General features: G+C 48.1%; 1 protein-coding gene across 5 annotated transcripts in view; it reads left to right on the forward strand.

The window, feature by feature from the left end:
- Positions 1-19,121, forward strand: part of TRAPPC10 (trafficking protein particle complex subunit 10) — an 89,543-nt gene extending 70,422 nt beyond the window's left edge. For all 5 annotated transcript variants that reach the window (XM_025863459.2, XM_025863460.2, XM_073887101.1 and 2 more), the window contains 6 exons: positions 6,071-6,171; positions 7,507-7,630; positions 8,081-8,251; positions 12,592-12,769; positions 15,369-15,563; positions 15,874-19,121. In XM_025863459.2, coding sequence (XP_025719244.1) covers positions 6,071-6,171; positions 7,507-7,630; positions 8,081-8,251; positions 12,592-12,769; positions 15,369-15,563; positions 15,874-16,112 — 1,008 coding nt within the window. In that variant the 3' untranslated portion in view covers positions 16,113-19,121. The remainder of the gene's footprint in view (positions 1-6,070; positions 6,172-7,506; positions 7,631-8,080; positions 8,252-12,591; positions 12,770-15,368; positions 15,564-15,873) is intronic.
- Positions 19,122-19,701: the final 580 nt, after the last annotated feature.

Below are 19,701 nucleotides of genomic sequence, written 5' to 3' on the forward strand. Positions count from 1 at the left end.
ATTTACCTGATAAGGAGTTCAAAGTAATGCTCATGAAGATGCTCACCAAATGGGAGAACGTATGGACACAGAACTTCAACAAAGAGATGGGAAATAGAATGTACCAGATAGAAGTCACAGGCTGAAGACTACAGTAGCTGACCCGAAATGCAGCCTCGATGAAGCGGAAGAAAGGATCAGACAGCTCAACGTCAAGGCAGGGGAACTCAGTCAATCAGAGCAGCAAAAAGAAAGAAGAATGAAAAAAAAAGAGAAGACAGCTTAGGGGCTTATAGGACAACAACAAACAAACAGCATAATATTAGGATCATGGGGCTTCCAGAAGGAGAAGAGAGAGAGAAGGTCAGAAATCTCCTTGAAGAAATAATGGCTAAAACCTTCCCTAATCTGGGAAAGGAAACAGACGTCCAGATCCACGAAGCCCAGAGAGTTTCAAATAAGAGGAACCCAGAGAGACCCACACCAAGACACATTATTGTTTGTTTGTTTTTTTTAAGATTTTATTTATTTATTTGACAGAGAGAGACACAGCGAGAGAGGGAACACAAGCAGGGGGAGCGGGAGAGGGAGAAGCAGGCTTCCCGCGGAGCAGGGAGCCCGATGGTGGGGCTCGATCCCAGGACCCTGAGACCATGACCTGAGCCGAAGGCAGACGCTCAACGACTGAGCCCCCCAGGCGCCCCACCAAGACATATATGATGATTACATGTCAAAAATTAAAGACCAGAAGAGAATCTTAAAAGCAGCAGGAGATGGGGTTGGGGTAGGGGGGGAAGGAGGTTAAAAAAAAAAACAAAACAGCAAGAGAAAAACAGCTTATTAAGTACAAGGAAACCCCCCTAAGTCTATCAGCAGAATTTTTAGCAGAAACTTTGCAGGCCAGAGGGAGTGGCACGATATATTCAAAGTGCTGAAAGGAAAAATCTCTAAGCAAGATATGGTACCTGGCAAAACGATCATTCAGAAGTGAAGGAGAGATAAAGTGTTTTCCAGAGAAACAGAAGCTAAAGGAGTTCATCACCACTAACCTGGCCTTACAAGGAATGTTCTTTAAGCTGAAAAGAAAGGGTGGTCACAAGAACACATGTGAAAGAATAAATCTCACTGCAAAGGTGAACTAGATAGTAAAAGTAGCGGGTTAAGCCCTTATAAAGCTAGGGTGAAGACTCAAAGACATAGGTGGTAAAAGTAACTATGATTACAATGACTAAGGAATATACAGATAAAAAGATGTTAAGTGTGACATCAAAAATATCAAATGTGGGGATGAGGGAGAGTAAAAATATTGAGATTTAGAAACTTAAGTTGTCAAAATGTAAAATAGACCGTTATAAACCTAAGTTGTTATATGTAAGCCTCACGGTAGCCACAGAGCAAAAACCTGTAGCAAACATACAAAAGATAAAGAAATAATAAGCATACCATCAAAGAAAGTCATCAAACCACAAAGGAAGAAAGCAGAAAAGAAGAAAGGAATAGAGAGGAACTACAAAAACCATCAGGAAACAATGAACAAAAGTGGCAGAGTAAGCACGTGCCTATCAATAATTACTTCAGATGTAGGTGGACTAAATTCTCCAAAGACAGGGAATGGCTGAATGGGTAAAAAAAGCAAGACTCATCTGTATACTGCGTACAAGAGACTCACTTCTGACATAAGGGCACACATAGACCAAAGTGAAACCAAAACCTAAAGGAACCAAAAGAAATCGGGAGCAGCTATACTTTATCAGACAAAATAGACTTTAAAGCAAAGACTGTAACAAGAGACAAAGGAGAGTGTAACATAATGATAGTGAGATCATTCCCCCAAGAAGATATAACACTTGTAGATATTTATGCACCCAACACAGGAGGACCTAAATATGTAAAGCAAGTATTAGCAGACCTAAAGGGAGAAACAGACAGCAGTACAATAAGAGAGGAATTTAATACCTCATTTATATATCAATGGATAGATCATCCAGACAGGAGATCAGTAAGGAAACGCCTTAAATGACACATTAGATCAGATGGACTTAACAGGTATTCGCAGAACATTGATCCAAAAGCAGCAGAATACACATTCAAGTGTGCATGCAACATTTCACCAGGATAGGTTGTATATTGGGCCACAAAACAAGTCTTAACAAATTTAAGAGGGTTGAAATCACATCATGCATCTTTTCTGACCCCAACAATATGAAACTAGAGATTAATTACATGAAGAAAACTGGAAAATTCACAAATATGTGGGGATTAAGCCACCTGCTACTGAACAATCAATTGGCCAAAAGAAGAAATCAAGAGAAATCAAAGCATACATTGAGGCAAATGGAAATGTAACATACCAGAATTTATGAAATGCAGCAACAGCCATTCTAAGAGGGAAGTTCATAGCAATAGGCCTACTTCAAGAAAGAGGAAAAGTCTCAAACAACCTCATTTTACACCTTAAGGAACTAGAAAGAGAAGAACAAATGAAGCCCAAAGTTCGTAGAAGAAAGGAACTAACGAACATTACAACAGAAATAAATGAATTTGACTAAAAAGACAATAGAAATGATCAGTGAAACCAAGAGCTCGTTCTTTGAAAAGATAAAATTGACAAACCTTTTGCTAAACTCACCGAGATAAAAAGAGAGAGGAGCCAAATCAGAAATGAAAGAGGTGTTACAGCTGACACCACAGAAATACAAAGGATCATAAGAGACTACTCTGGACGATTGTATGCCAACAAATTGAACAACCTAGAAGAAATGGATAAATTCCTAGGAACATACAACCTGCCAAGAGTGAATCATGATAAAACAGAAAATCTGAACAGACTGATTACTAGTCTCCTCACTAAAGGAGATTGAATCAATAATCAGAAACCTCCCGACAAACGACAACCAGATGGCTTCACTGGTGAACTCTATCCAACGTTCAAAGAAGAATTCATTAATACTAGTTCCTCTCAAACTCTTCCAAAGAGGAGAAGAGGAGGGAACTCTTCCAGGGCCAGTGTTAACCTGATACCAAAACCAGAAAAGGATACTACAAGAAAAGAACATTAGAGGCCAGTATCTCTGATGAACATACAAGCAAAATCCTCAACAACAGCTTAGCAAACCGCATTTAACAATGCACCAAAAGGATCATACACATGATCAAATGGGCTTTATTTCAGGGGTGCAAGGATGGTTCACCAGTCACAAATCAAGGTGATACACCGCAGTAGCAAAGTGAAGGGTGAACATCATATGATCATCTCAGTAGACTTAGGAAAAGCATTTGGCCCAATTCAGTATCCATTTATGATAAAAACTCAACAAAGTGGGTATAGAGGGAACATACCTCAGCATAATAAAGGCCATATCTGACAAGCCCGCGGCTAATATCATGCTTAATGGTGAAAAGCTGAAAGCTTTTCCTCTAAGATCAGGAATAAGTCAGGGATGCCCACTCTTGTCACTTTTATTCAACATAGTACTGGAAGTCCTTGCCGGAGTAGTTAGGCAAGAAAAAGAAATAAAAGGCATCCTAATTGGAAGGAAAGAAGTAAAATGTCACTATTTGCAGATAACGTAATGTTATATGTAAAGTCCTAAAGACTTCATCAAAAAACTTAAGAGTAAATAAATTCAATAAAGTTGCAGGATACAAAATAAATATGTAGAAATCTGTTGTGTTTCTATATACTAATGAACTATCAGAAAGAGAAATCAAACAATTGAATTTGTAACTGCAGCAAAAAGAATAAAGTCACTAGGAATAAACTTAACCAAGGAGGTGAAAGATGTGTATATTGAAAGCTATAGGACATTAATGAAAGAAATTGAAGAAGACACAAATACATGGAAAGATATTCTGTGCTCATGGATTGAAAGATTTAATATTGTTAAAATGTCCATACTACCCAGCAATATATAGATTTAGTGTAATCCCTATTAAAAATTCCAATGGCATTTTTCACAGAAATAGAGCAAATAATCCTAAAATCTGTATGAAACCACAAGAGACCCCAAATAGCCAAAGCAATCTTGAGAAAGAACAAAGCTGGAGGTATCATGCTCCCTGACTTCAAACTGTTACAAAGCTGTAGTTATCAAAACACTGTGGTAGCGGCATAAAAGCCGATACACAGATCAATGGGACAGAGTACAGAGCCCAGAAATAAGTCCACATATATTTGATCAATTAATTTATGACAAAGGAGCCAGGAATGTGTAATGGAGAAAGGACAGTGTCCTCAAATAAATGGTATTGGGAAAACTGGACAGCCACATGCAAAAGAACAAGGCTCGATCCTTGTCCTAAACTGTCCAAAAAAAGTTAACTCAAAGTGGATTAAAAGCTAGAAGGTGAGACCTGAAACCATAAAGTTCCTAGAAGAAAACGTAGGTGCTAAGCTCCTTGAAACTGGTCTTGGCAATGATTTTATGGATCTGACAACAAAAGCAAAGATAAACAAGTGGGACTACATCAACCTAAAAGCTTCTGCACAGCAAAGGAGACCGTAAACAAAATGAAAAGACAACCTGCAGAATGGGAGAAAATACTTGCAAATCATATATTTGATAAGGTGTTAATACCTAAAATATATAAAGGACTCCTACAACTCAGCAGCAACCCTCCCCCCAGTCTGATTAAAGCATGTGCAGAAGATCTGAGTATTTTTCCAGAGCATACGTACAGGTGTTCGACATCACTAGTCAGGCTGGGAGGATGCGGAGAGAGGGGAACCCTTGTTCCCTGCTGCTGGGAGTGCAGACTGGTGCAGCCACTCTGGAAAACAGTATGGGGGTTCCTCAGAATGTTAAAAATAGAGCTACCCTGTGACCCAGCAATCTCACCACTACGTATTTACCCAAAGAAAATGAAAGCAGTTACTTGAAAAACTGTCCGCACCCCCCTGTTACGGCGGCATCATTTGCTACAGCCAAGTCATGGAAACCACCTAAGTTGTTCATGGATGGATGAATGGATCTGAAAACACTGTCTGTGTTCACATGGAATATTATTCACCATAAAAAAGAAGGAAATCTTACCATTTGCAACAATATGGATGGACCTGGAAGGCATTTTGCTAGGGGAAATAAGTCAGAGAAAGACAAATACAATTTGATCTCTCTTACATGTGGAATCTAAAATAATTAAAGTCAAGTTCATAGATCGATAGAGCAGACTGGTGGGTGCCCCAGGGCAGGGGTGGGGTGGGCGCTAGGAGAAAAGGGTGAACTGTTTTGTTTTGCTTTGTTTTTTTGCTTGTTTTTGTTTTTTAGTGTAAATAAGTTGAATCATTAAAAAAAAAAAAAAAGACATGCATGCACAAAAACAGGATAAAAGGCTAACAGTCATTGCAAAGAGGTTATGGTATAGAACATCAGACCAGCCAGCACCTAAGGGATAACATTTTAATTTTCATTCCTTAAAATTTCTTTTTTCCTTATCTGGTAACAATTCAGGAGGCAAAGATGATACTTCCTTTAGCATGAGCACAAAACCAGTGCTGGATGAGCACGTGTCTGTGCTTGGTGTGTTCATTTTTCCCGTGGGGGACTTGGAAGGAAGCTGGAGGCGTGGCCTGTGTCCTCAGGGGCGTTAGTAGCTTGGCGCACGCTCCACCCGCAGAGTGCTTGCTCTTCTCTTACGTATTCGTTGTCGTGTAGAGTGTTTGGATAATTCCTTTAATTTTGTAATAGTTAATGATTGCTCATGTCATTGTGACAGAGCGACTAAAAGCACTTTGTCACCACCTCCTGCAGTGTTAGAAAACGCGTCTGGCGTCATGGCCACGTCGGTGTGGGAAGCCCGAGGGGGTGCTGGGGCTGCTGGCCACCGCATCTGCTCTGGAGCCTCCGAGACTGTTCTGGAGTCTCGCGGCCATCCGGCCACTTCCATGTTTATTTTTCTTGTCTGTGTACGTAGCTTTATGTTTCCCCTTTGTTTGTGCATGTGATTAGTGGGGATTTGCTTTCTGAGTAAGAAGTGGTAAGGCCATCCCCCGTCTAGGAAATCGGCAGCCACTGCTGACCTGGGTGGACGGTGTGGTGGTGGCTGTGGTCGGGCGAGGGGTCTGAAGGCGCATCCCTGTGTTTCTCCTCAGGTGTCCATTGACTGCCCGTGGTCCATCTATTCCACCGTCATCGCTCTGACCTTCAGCCTGCCCTTCCGGACCACACACTCGCTTTTGTCAGCCGGGACACGGTAAAGGCGGGCTCCGGGCCCTGCTCCTGGGCCACACTGTCCTGCGTGCAGACCTTGCTGCTCAGAGCGTGTCCTCAGTGACCTTGAGCGTGCTTTCTTGCACAGCCGTGATGCTGTCGTCTGCTTGTACGGATTCTCAGTGATTTCCCGACCAGAGTCAGGTGTCCCCAGCGGTCTCAAAAATGACTGTGTGCAGTTGGTTTGTGGGATGTGGGATCCAAACCAAGTCCCTGTTTGATGACTAGATCCTTTTTCATCTCTCCTCCTGTTTCTCAAGCCAGTGACCCATTGCTGAACTTGGTTCAGTTTTCCTCCAGAAAGAAGGCCCACCGTTCTGAATTTGGTCGCATTCCTGTGGGTTTGTGTAACTCGTTCCTCTGCTGACTGCTGGTTACGTCTGGGGTGGGGTTCTTCAGCCTCAGCACTGCTGACGCTTTGGGTCTGAGAACTCCTTCTTGTTTGTGGGGCCGGGGGGGCAGTCCTTCGAACCGTAGGGTGTTTAGCAGCACCCCTGACTCCCTGGTCTTAGGCCGGTAGCACTCCCCATTCCCCGCAGCCCCCTTGTGACAACCAAACGTCTATCTCGAGATGTTGCATGATGTCACCCGCAGGGGCAGAACTGCCTCCGGTTGAGAAGCACTTAGTGCTCTAGAAGCTGCATTAGAGTCTGAGTCAGCCTTTGGACGAGACAGTTTGGAGGTGGGGCCCTGTGCTTCATGCTTGTCCCACTGTTAGTGCTGCTGTGCGCCCAGACCCCTGGGCTCAGGGCGGAGTGTGGCCTCTCACTGTAAAATTCCTTTTGCTGTCATCAGTTGATGATATTTGCATAAACTGATCACCAAAATGTCAGAACTGTATTTCGAGTGGACATTACAGGAGCAGTTTTGCTTTCTTGCCCTTCCCGTTACAGGGAGGGGACTGCACATATTAATGGCGAAAGACACCAGCACTTCCAAACAGAAGTTGGGGTGCTTTCTTTCAGACTCCTCTCCCTGTGTGACAGGGAGGGATGGGAACTCTGCTCATAGTCTCTACGGGAGGGGTGGTCACTCTCTCCGTCCTCACCTACTGCGAGCCAGTTATGATCACATCGTGACACCGGGTCAGGAACAGAGCATTCTTTGATCCATTTTTCCTTAGAAGTAGCTCGCTGGGGGAGATTTGGTCTCGGGGTACTTTCCCGTGTGAGATTGGAAGTAGAAACGCAGGTAGCGACTGGTTCTTATTTTGCCGCGTCACTTTTCAGAAAGTTCCCCAGAGAGGGTCTTCTTAACCAAAACACATTTAATGAAGTTCTTAAGTTGCAAAATCCTGTTTTCTCTTGCTCTGCTTTAGGAAGTACATTCAAGTGTGCGTCCAGAATTTGTCAGAACTTGACTTTCAGCTGTCCGACGGTAACCTTGTGGATCCCGGAAGTGCTGACCTGCAGCTGGTGCCGCTGAACGCCAAGTCCCCGCAGGTAACCCTTCTCCAGAATCGAGCAGAAGGCCCTCAGCAGAAAACAGAGTGGGAGCGGGAGTATGACGCCGGAGTGACCAGAAGGTTCTGCGGAAAACACCGTGTTTGTAGAGGGAGCCTTGCAACACAGAGACTGGCCGCCCTGGTGATAAGCGGACAGCGCAAGCGCATCCCCGAGTGCTTGGGAACCGCGACGCGCGTGTTTGCGTTTCATGTTGGGCACTGAGCGGCATGGTGGGTGGAGTAGGAATGGAATGATACTTGTATCTGGAGAAGAATCAGACTGGTCCTACTCTCAGGGCGAGACGGGCAGGAGGGCCCCGGGCGGGTCTGGGGCCACAGGACCGCGGGGCAGCGTGCAGGCAGGGTGGTGGCGGTCGGGTGGTAGTGCAGCTCGGGGTTGGCGGGGCTGGGGGCTGGCTGCGCGCGGTGACAGCGACTGTCCTTGCAGCACACCCACAGCAAGCAATCCGTGTTCTTTGTGTGGGAGCTCAAGTGGGCGCGGGAGCCCCCGCCTTCTCTGCACTGCCAGTTCTCCGTTGGATTCGCCCCGGCTTCTGAAGGACAGCTGTCTATCCCCCTAAAGCCATACACTTACGAATTTCAAGTGGAAAATTTTTTTGTATGTATTGTATTATTTTTTGGTGGGGGTGTTGTGGGGGGACATGAAAGGTGGCATCATACTCCTTTTAATCTAAAAAATCAGGTAGAGAAAAACCTTCAGTATAATGAAGCAACAGATCCAGGAAAATAGTTAACGTTTGGGGCTGCTCAGTCGTTTGCGGCTTGTACCCTAGACACCCAGGCCCTTCTCGGGTGTCGGGTCTGGCTCCCGCAGTCTTGCCGGTGGTCATAAGATGAGTGCAAGGAGTGAAGACTCAGGGGCTCTGCTCCCTTTTCTCTTGCTTACAGTGAGAGTGTGCTCATCCCGGTCCTGGCTGCTACTCAGGGTTACTTTATCAAGGGGCTTTCTTTTTATTTTTGTTTTTTAAGATTTTATTTACTTATTTGAGAGAGGGAGAGTAAGCACGAGCAGGGGGAGGGGCGGAGGGAGAAGCAGACCCCCCGCTGAGCGGGGAGCCCGATGCGGGGCTCGATCCCGGGACCCTGGGACCACGACCTGAGCCGAAGGCAGGTGCTTCCCCCACTGAGCCACCCAGGCGCCCCAAGGGGCTTTCTTTTTAAAAGAAAAACGGAAACTGTTAATGGAAACCTACTGACTCCGTATTGTGAAGACCGTCCTGTAACCTGCGTACAACGTGTGGAGCTGGAGGTGGCCTTGAGCTGGGTGGGGAGAGGCACTTGTGTTTTCGTTTCTTCGGTGAGACTTGGATTTTGTGCCAGGTAAATCAGTATGTAAATACACAATTTTCTGGTGTTTCCATTCCTTCTCTTTACTACCGGAATTGTCCAACAACACTTGCAGATGTGTTTGTGTTTATAGCTTTTGACATTAGTGGTTTCCTCAGTACCTCCTCCCAGCCCCCCGCTCTGCCCCTCTCTCGGACCAGCTGTAGGCTCCAGCATACTCAGCAGCGTGATCTCTCTGTGGCGTGCACACATGGCTTTCCGATGTGCTCCCAGCTGTGCCACGTGAAACCGTTCGTGCGCCGGAGCCCGTGTGCAGTTCGTCTGGTTTGCTCGCAGCCGGCCAGCGATTATTAGAGCGCTGGCAGCTTCATGGCTCCTTCCCGGTCTGGTCTGCTTCCTCTTCAAGAGCACAGATAACGGTTTTCTTTCTAACTGCAAACTGAGTGAAGAAACCTGCCTGCTGGATGGCTGTTTGAAAACTGGTCATCTCTGAGGGCTGGAAAGAGAGACGCCAACTTCTCCCGAGAAAGCTTTATTGAGTTACATCGCTTACATGCCGCGCACTTCAGCCACTTGAAGTGTCCACTTCAGAGCAGTTAGCCTGTCGACGGAGTCGTGCACCCACCCCCATGGTCCTATCTTAGAACACTGTCATCATTCCAGAAAGAAACCTTCTGCCCCGCTCCCAGTCACCCCCCACCCCTGCCTCTTGCCAGGCCTAGGCGACCACTAACCCAGGGGCAGGTCAGCCTGCGGACTGGCCTGTTGTGAACATGGCGTGTAACCAGGGGCATTGGACGTGCGCGCCTTTCGAGACTGGCTTCTTCCCCCTGGCACCCTGTTTCCAGGGCTCGTGAGTGCACGTAGCGCATACCAGACTTCGCTCCTTTTTATGGCTGAATAGTCGTCCACGGTGTGGCGTGGACCCCATTTTCCTTGCCGTGTTTCAGTGGCTGCCATCCGGGCTCTCTTCCCCGTGGGGCCGTCGTGAATACTAACGCCGTGGGAATCGCTGGGCGAGTTCTCTGTGTTCAGTTCTCTCCTGGGTGAGACTCTGGGTGGACTTGCCGGGCCATATGGGAACTCTGTTTAACTTTTTGAGAAGGCGCTGCTCTGTTTTCCAAAGGGCCGCCGTCACTTTACCCCCCCTACCCCCACCTCCCGGCGACATGTGAGGTCTCCCTTTGTCCTCAGCGTCTTCCGCTTCCACTGCCCCAGCAGGCGCGAGGTGCCTGCCATCGTGGTTTGGATGGGCGTTTCCCTGATAGCCAGTGATGCCGGGCACCTTTCAGGTACTTGTTGGCCGCTTGCATATCTTCTTTGGAAAGGTGTCTGTACCTATCCTTTGCCCGTTTTTTAAATATGTAGGGTTGTCTTTCTATTCGAGAGTTGTAAGGGTTCTTTATAGAGTCCTGACGGCCATCCCTTGTCTTAGATGCAGTTTGCAGGCGTCTCCTCCCATTCTGTGGCTTGTGTTGTCCCTTTCTCCATGGTGTCCTTTGAACCACAGAAGTTTTTCACTTTGATGAAGTCGACCTTATCAATTGCTTTTATTGCTTGTATTTTGGGTGTAGGATCTAAGAGATCATTGCTTATCCTGAGATCAGAAAGATCGCCTCCTGTGTTTTCTTCTGAGAGTTTTATACTTTCTACATTTAGGTCCGTGATCTCCTTTGGGTTCACTTTTGTGTGTGGTGAGATGTGGCGTCCAAATTCATTCTTCCCGTGTGGCTATTCCGGTGTCCCTGGACCGCTTTACACTGTTCTTTCCCTGGTGGCTGGCCTCGGCATCCTTGTTGAAATCAGTTGGCCTTCCGTGTTAGAGTTTGTTTCTAGGAGCCGACAGCTGCTGTCAGGTGGGGAGGCACCTCACTGCTAACTTCCAGTCCAGTGCTTCCCCCACCCCAGCCACGCTCCTCCATCCCACAGCCGTCAGAAGGCAGTGTTCGAGGACATGCACTTAGGAGCACACTTCCCTACATCATTCTGTCTCTGGGCTTCCTTCTGAGCTCCAAGCAAAGCTCGCTCTTCCTCGGCTGAGCTCGCTAACCTCCCAGACTGCGTTCTCCCGGCTGGGGGGCTTTGTGGGAGCAGGAAGCTGTTCCGTCAGCCACTGCTGCTCCTTCCCCTGCTGCTTTTGCCATCTCCATTCCCTGCCACACGGAGGCCTCTGCTCTGGCCTGGGGTTGCATACCCGGCTGCCTTTATGCCCTTGGCCTTGGAAGGCCACAGAGGACCCTGGTGGGGGGGCTCCCTTCAGATCTGTAGAAGTCTGTCCCACTTCCAAACAGGTGCCTTTGGGTATTTGCCTGGAGAAACCACTGAGCAAGGCCCATCTAGGACTACTGTTTAGCCTCGTTAACTCCCAGGAAAATGTTGTATTTTGGCAATAGGCTTTTTAAAATTCTAAAGTCTCTTTTCTTTGAACATTTTATAATACCAGCAGAATACTTTTGAATCGAGCTGTGCTATAATTATTTCCCGTGTCCATGTGTCCAAGCTTATGTTATGACTTTAGTAAATCAGTACTTGTTATGTGAAGCGCAGAGTGCCGGGTGGTAAGCCCTGGTTCAACAAAAGACCACGAGAAATTGAAAAAGAGAAGTTTAATACTCGTAGGTCCTAGCGGAAGTACATGGCATGCCTTGAGGGGCCGCACGGAGAGGTGAGGGCAGAGTGCAGACGTGGGCCACGTGTCTTTATCAGGGTCTGTGGTTGGAGGGCGCTGGAGCTGGAGCCCGGGACCCACAACTGTGGGTTCCGGTAGCCCCACGGGGCTCTCATCTAAGCGGCACATAGGGGACGGTGCTGGGGGTGGGGTGGCGAGGGGCTGTCAGTCACAAGGGTGCGTCGGGGAAACCCTGTCAGTAGCTTACATTTGCTTGTGACGGTGCGGCTGGTACCTAGGGCATGTGCTTGCATGAGGGCCGGCGTCCATGCAGGGCGGCCCCTCGCACACCCCACAGGCTGCTGGGCCAGCAAGGTGGGTATGCCGAGGCAGCGACAACAGGAGCTGCTGAGCTACACTCTCACAGGATCCTGAAGAAAGAACGCTTTCCTCTCAAAGTAGACCTGCCAGCGTGTGGGGTGGGTGAGGCCACCTGCCCCTGGGCAGGCTTGGGTCTTGTTTGTCCCAGGTGGTGAGGGTGTCGGGCAGGTGTGAGTAGGGGAGGCCGTCGGATGAAGAGGTCACCGTGGAGAAAGGAACGTTTGGCCAAAGGTGGTTACGATACTGCACAGTAGCAGGGAAGGAGTGTGACCTTCGCTTGTTGTGGTTCTGGCTTCGTGTTTGTAGGAGGATGTTCATGTTTCTAGGGACACCTGCTGAGGTACAGAGGGGTGAAGCCACAGGTTCTCCGGAATTTGCCATCAGTGCCCCGGGCAGAGAAATAACGTGTTGATGCATAGAGAAAGAGAGCAAATGAAGCAAAACATTGATAATCCTGAGTCTGGGTGACAGGCGTGCGGAGGGCGAGGGCCCGTCCTTGCTGCTGTTGTGCGTGCTTGGAAAGGGTCGGCACCCAGCAGCTCTTCCGGCCGGCCCGGCCCCTCTGTCCCTCTCTCATGTCTGTGGGCAGCACCCCTGGGCCTAGAGGAGCGCCTCTTCCGGTTGTGTACACACTTGTGCTTGTCTCTCCCTTTCTTGCGCAGACATTATATAACGTGAGAGCTGAGATACTGCCCCCTTCGGGAACGGAGCACTGTCGGACAGGCTCGCTCTGCTCCCTGGAGGTGTCCATCACGCGGCTCTCGGGCCTCTTGGAGGTGGACAAAGACGAGGCACTGTCAGAATCCGACGAGTATTTTTCGACCAAGCTTATGTATGAAGGTAGGTCTGGAGACGTCTTTTCCCCTCACTGCTGGGCTGCTCCAGTGCGTGAAGGGATTGCACCCTCTCTTCCACAGAGTGTGGTGTTCCTTGTCTGAAGAGAGAATGTTCTAGAATCAAAAAAGCTCCTTTGAATGTTTTATTATGTGGCGTGGTCCTAGGCTGGTAGGATGTTGGACTTGGTTCCTGGGGAGATTCTCAAGCAGTCATTGGGCCCAGTGCTGAGAACATGGTGGCCCCTGGAGCTGCCCATTCCCTCTCTGCCTGTGATACGGGGTCTTCCCCACGCCACGGGAGCAAGGTCCCAACTCTGCTGCCCCGCGGTCCATGTGTCCTCGAGTCCGGGCCCTTTTCCCTCTGGCCTCCTTTCATCCCCCACACCTGACACTGGCCCCCCGCCTGGGCTCCCCCCACCCCCTGCGCCCACCACTCCCAGACACCCGTCACCGTCCACCTCCTCCAGGGCCCGGGCTGCTTCAGGAGCAGCTCTCAGTTTGGGGTGTCACGACCGTTTATGCTCTAAGAAATGGTTGAGGAGCCAAAGATTTCTTTCTCTAGTTACTTAAAAATCACAGTAAACGCATTATATGACCTCATGCTTGAAAAAGAACTGTTTTCCAAAACTAGGAAAACAAGACAAAAAATAGAAGAATGACATTAATTTGCATTCTTTCAACTCTCCCTAACATCGGGCCTCCCAGAAGGGAGCTGGCTCGTCCCCCCTGCTGCGCTCTCAGTGCTGACGTGTGGGACTCTGGCTGAAGGGCGCAAGGACGTGCCAGGGTCACACAGATCCGTAGTTGGTAAAGGGAGGTCGATTTTAACAGCCTTCCGATAACCGTGGCTGTTCTTCTCTGGCTTTTCACCAGAACTTGACAAGTGGTACTTTTTTTCAGGCCAGTTACAGAATGGAATCTGAATCGTGTGAATGAACTTTTCGTACTCCGTATCCTCAAATCCTCAGATCTGGCTTGTAGTTTGAGAGGCCCCTTTACCCAGGCATCATTTTGCGGTGCCATGCCTCGGTCACTGGGAAAACATGGCTCCTGAGGTGTGCGGATCGCACACATGTGGACGCCTTTCATTGGACAGTATCACAGGCTGGCATCCGTCTCTGGCCCACACGGAGCTCCCTGGGGTAGCGTGAGTCCTGGGACACTGCCGGGCTCACAGTGGCAAAGACCGGTTTTCCGAGATTCTCACTCTTGATCAGTTTCAGATCGTATCATTGGCAACTTCTTTGAAGTGACAGGCTCACGCCCTTTGTTTTCTTTTTTCTTTTCTTTTTTTTTTTTTTAAGATCTTATTTATGTATTTGACAGAGAGAGAGACAGCACAAGCAGGGGGAGCGGGAGAGGGAGAAGCAGGCTTCTCGCCGAGCAGGGAGCCCGACGCGGGGCTCGATCCCAGGACCCTGGGATCATGACCCAAGCCGAAGGCAGACGCTTAACGACTGAGCCACCCAGGTGCCCCTCACGCCCTTCATTTTCGAGACATCTGCCCAGTACCCCAGACCAAAGAGCACTGCTGGTGCAGTCCCAGGGAGCTCGGGGGCCGGGGGCCCTCTCTAATGGTGTGCAGCTTCTCGGGAGTCTGTAATCATTTCAGAGATAAAGTTAAAAAAGATCTTTCCTTAAGGATTGGGTTTAATAAAATTCATTTCGACTACTTCACGAAGGACATCCTTAAGTAAAACTGGCAATTTCTGTCCTCAAGTGTGTGGTGGTGAGGAAGCCACTGACTCTCCGTGCACGTGGGGCCTCGGTTCATGCTCAGGCCTCCGGTCCTGGCCACCGGTACGCATGGCAGCCCGGGGAGAGAGGTGGGAGCGTGACCTCCTGGTGCCCCAGGGACCACCCTCTGAGAACTGCTCGGGTGTCTCCCTCCCAGATGCCGCTTTAGCCTCTGCATGTCCTTTGGTACCACTTGTCCCCAGAGGCTCCCCCTCCCCCTCTGTAGGAAGCCATCCCTCTGTGACCCCTTCTTTGCTCCTCAGTGGAGCTCCTGGGCCCTGCTCAGTGTCCCCTTGACAGAGCTGCTGTCACCTTTTGCAAGGCCATCGGCTTGTTGAAGACAAGGCTCCTTTGGATTACATTGAATTACATCACAGTTGTGTTGTGATCATTAGTGCTCGTAACTGCCATATGTTAAGAATGTCCGCTGTGCTGGTAGAAGGGCTTTCCATACATCTCTTTCTGTCCTATTGAGAGGCTCGTCTGAGCGGCAGAGTTGGGACTGGGACCCCCAGTCTGATGCCACCGCTTACTAGGGGGACCGCCACCCTGTTCCACCCCCATTCCAAATTTCACAGCCAGAGCCCCCATACTCTGGAAGGCTGATGCAAAGGTGTTGAGTACAGTTGAATCCCTGTTGATTTGTTAACTTGAGGAGAAAAAAGTGATTTTCCCTATGCCTCTCAGATGCGTCGTGTCATTAAACCATTCTGTTTCCTGTTGAGGTCAGTTACAAGATAGTGCGGCATAGAATGTATCTGGTTTCGGGTTTGCACTCTGGCGTGCGGGACTCTTGATGACTCTTATTTTGCTGTGAATACCGAATGCCCTTCCTGGGGTAAAGCAGTGCTCTCCCTCTGTTCCAGTGGTCGACAACAGTAGCAACTGGGCAGTGTGTGGGAAAAGCTCTGGTGTCATCTCCATGCCTGTGGTCGCCCAGGCTACTCACCGGGTCCACATGGAGGTGATGCCCCTCTTCGCGGGCTACCTCCCCCTTCCCGACGTCAGGCTGTTTAAATACCTCCCCCATCACTCTGCGCACTCCTCACAACTGGATGCTGGTAAGGACTCTTGAAGGGTGCACTCACGGTTGCAGTGAGTGAGAGCTCCGTGCGGGGAGGTGGTAACGTCGCCTCGTAGGGACCGGGCTTGCTGATCGACGGCGTGTTTGGTGCCAGTGGGTTGCAAGTTGTAGGCACCTGCTCCGAAGCCTCCACGGGTCCTCTGAGGGCCCATGTGCTAGGTTCTCCTTAAAGGGGCCACCTCACTTACTCTCGTGCTCTGAAGGTCGCTCGGGCGGCTCACTGTTCCCTGGGGTAGGTAGCCCGTCCGAGTCAGTGGGCTGCGTCTCACTTCCTGTGAATTTTGCAGATAGCTGGATAGAGAACGACAGCCTGTCGGTGGACAAGCACGTGGATGACCAGCTGGACAGCAGCAGCATCAAGAGCAGGGGCAGCGTGCACTCGGCCTCCAGCAGCGAGCACAAAGGCTTGCCCATGCCCCGACTGCAGGCGCTGCCGCCCGGCCAGGTCTTCAACTCCAGCATGGGCGTGCAGGTCCTGGTCATCCCCAGCAAAGATGACCATGTTCTCGAAGTCAGCGTCACCTGACCGTGCCTCGGGGCGGCACACGCCCTAGGCTGGGTGTGAGCGCCCTCGAAGGGACCCTGGCCCCATTGCTCTCTCCATCACAGCAGCATTCTAGCGCTAACCAGACTTTTGTGTTGTCCATGGTGTGAGAGGACTTGTTACTCTCAGCCTCCCCGTCCCTGCGTCTGTGCTGGTGTCCTGCGGTGTCCACCCAGAGCCCCACTCCCTTCCGTCGCCCCTTCCCTGCTCCCGGAAGATCCGCACTGTGCCCCCTCGCCTGGTGGCCTCCCCGTCTGCTGGTTCCTTATGGAGTGCGTGTGCCTTCCAGGGAGACACACGGCACAGCCTGCAGTCTTAGTTGTCACACGTGTGTGCCTTCCTGGTCACACGGCTGTCCTCCAGATTCTTGACCGGGTGGATTTGTGAGTCTCTTGGGGGATAAAACACCCATTTTTTACCTGAGAGGAGTCACTACTCTACTTTTCTAGAATAACACCCTGTTAGGGCAGGTCACTGAGGCTGAGGGCTGGGTGGGGAGGGAACAGAACCCTTTCTGTGCCTTGGGGTGTCACACTGGGTGGGCCTGGAGCCTCCATTAGCTGGAGCCATCTTAAAGGTACTTCGGGAAGATTAGACCAGGGCCTAAAGGACAACTTGGCATTGAAATAGTTTAGGAACAAATCTTTCTGGAACCCCTGTTCCCCATGATGTTGACTGAATGTCAATATGCACTTGAAATTAAGTATGTATTTATTTTAATTATTATATATGTGGGGGTTGATATGTTGTTTTGTTCTCGCCTTTAAAGTCTTGACATGTCATTGTCACTGTATAATCAATATGTTTCTTCTGCACCTTAAATCCTAGAGATTAAGAGGCTCCGTTTCAGGGGAGACTGGTGGGGGCCCCTCTCAGTGTGCTTCTAGTTTGGTTGTGGGAAGGACGAAAGTCTTGGAATATTCTCTGCTGGTCCACTAAAATTGCAGTCATACCATACCAATGGATTAATTTGCTTTCGGTTGTAAATTTAATTGTACATAGGGTTGATTTATTATTTTTAAAAGTACAGACTAACTGATGTAATGTTTATGTATAAGTTGCACCAAAAATCAAGGACAAAATAAATGTGTGTTTGTTTTTACTGGTGTGAGAGTCACAGCTTTGTAAATAAGTGTTGGGTGTATGCAGCCTTCTCCAGCTCTCCAAAGCAATGTATTTTTGTACATAAGAAATAGAGAACTCTCACTTCCCTGGGAAAGTGTGGTTGGAATCAAGCTGACTGGACTGATGCAAGCGAGTGTAGTCAGGTCCAGCAGAGGGTGCGGCCTCATGGGCATAACCTCAAGCATGTGAGCCCCAGAGGAAAGGCGCCTTTGCTGCTGCTGCCGGTCCCGCTGGTCACCGGTGGGAGAGAGGCTGGGCGGGCAGCAGGGGCCAAGGGGCGGCTCGGAGAAACTAGAGCAGAGCAGTTGTGTCCACGCTTCTCTGTGCTGTCTTTTCACTCACCCAAAAAATAAGGTGGTGTCATTCTCCCCACCCTGCCCCATGTCTTTTATCATTTACAGAAATTGGAAATGTGTAAAGAAGATGAATACTGGTGTGTTTATACACTTTTCAGAAAATGATCTTCCTTAGGTGCACTTTAAAACTACTAAGTTTATTAGTCAACTAGTTAGGCAGATTAGAACTTCAGAATCTAATGGTAGTTTAGGGTTTCTAAAATAAGTTTTGTTTTATTGTAAAAATTGATGATTGCCCTACAGATCCGCCAAGCCCTGTGAATGAAGAGATCTTTGCGGTTTGATTCTGTCGGAAGAGCCTCACAGCGTGTATAATGTGGCTTTCCCTCTCACCCTCTGGGAGGTGGGGCTGTGATTCGATGGTTAGCTTACTTCTGTTTGATTTTTTGTTTCTGGGTTCTAATCCCAAGATGAAATTCTCTAGTTGCATAATAGAGGGAAGAAATGAAGGAGAAATCCAGAATGTTCATGGTGGTTTCTTACTGTTTTCAATTTGTATAAAATCAAATTTATTGCAGGTTTGTTCCCTCCCCCATTACCCAAAAGATCTTTTGCAATCTAAGTTACATGGGTGCCTCTATTTTTATTTTGTTTTGTTCTACACAAATGAAAAATGTCACCTAAAAGTTCATCTTTTTTTTTTTTTTAAAGCAGTACTTGGATTTTTGTTGTCTAAAATAAAATAAGGCTTATGTGTTTGAGACAAGCTGGTTTTGTTAATAAAGATGTAGCAGCTGTTAAATAATTGTGAAGCCGGATATAGAATGTGCATCTAAAAAGCAGAATATGCAAACGTTTTACACATATTGTGGAACATGTAAATACTAGCAAATGGAAAAGGAAATAAGTTATAATTTTGGTGAATTTCATGGGGTTTCCTATGATTGGAAAAATTATAACTTTTGATTCTAATGTGGAAATTGTTGTATTAATCTGAAAATGACTTTTACCTACAGTCCATTGTCAGCACAGCCGGTCGTGGGTTGGATTCCTGTACTAGTTAAGTCTTGGTTGATACCCCGTAGTTATAGCAGAGACAATACACACAGGCTTCTATTCAGTTTTTCTTTAGTGTTTAATATAAGATTGAGTTATAAAATCAAATTAAAGAAACACTCCAGATGTGTACATAAAATGAAAAGTTATGCTACTTTTTAAAGAACCAACTACGCTGATCTAAATGTTTTGCTGTCAACTGTGATCTTTAAAATAAATCCGTGATTTTGGAATTTGATTTTTCATGAAAGTGCCCCTTTCTCTAAATTTATTCATAGCATATGTCAGGCTACAAGACCCGAAAGTATCGTTAATACAATTTGCTGGGATTCTGTGACTGGAAAAGGTGGCAAGTTGGTGACTTTGACACTGCAGGTATTAATTCCATTTTCATGGTTTACTATGAGAGTCATTTTTCACATTATTCTGTAATATATTGTTAGACTAAAACCATTGTATTAAGACTTTAAAATGTAAGAATTATAATTCTGAAAATACACATTTTAAGAAGAAACTTTGCTGTTTTGAACTTCATTCTTTTGCTGAGGAGCATGAAAGTTGAGTGTGTAAAGTTAAAGAATTTTCTTGTCTTCTCTCCCTAATCCTTGTTCCTGACTGATAGCCCAGATTATTTACTTTGTGGGGAGGGAGCATTAGGGATTTTTTTCATAATTCATCGCCCAATAGCCCACAGGAACAAAGACATTTGAGTCTTCAGGGTTTGGGGTATTTTTTTGCAGACACCGCTTGACAAATTAACTGTGTTTGTGACCTCTGGTAGCGTCTCTAATACAATGTCTCCAGCTCCTTCGGCGTTTCCTTGGTTTTGCCCCCGCCCCGTTCATAATGCAGAGCTATTAAGTGAAGGTGAAGTCCGAGTGCCTCACCTACTCAGGGCACGAACCTTCCGGGCGGCGGCGGCGGCGGCGGCGGGAGCCCTGCCCAATGGGCCAGGAGACCCGGCCTTGCTGGGTGAGGCAGGTGCGCGGCCCTGGGTATGGCTCCGCCTCCGGACGCGGTGGGGGCGTGGCCCGCGGGGCTGGGTTCCGCCTCGGGGCGCGGTGGGGGCGGGGTCTGCGGGACTGGGCTCCGCC

This window comes from Callorhinus ursinus, unplaced genomic scaffold, assembly GCF_003265705.2.
Source record: "Callorhinus ursinus isolate GAN/ISIS: 27379988/994484 unplaced genomic scaffold, GSC_fseal_2.0 scaffold75, whole genome shotgun sequence".
Classification (NCBI taxonomy): Eukaryota; Metazoa; Chordata; class Mammalia; order Carnivora; family Otariidae; genus Callorhinus; species Callorhinus ursinus.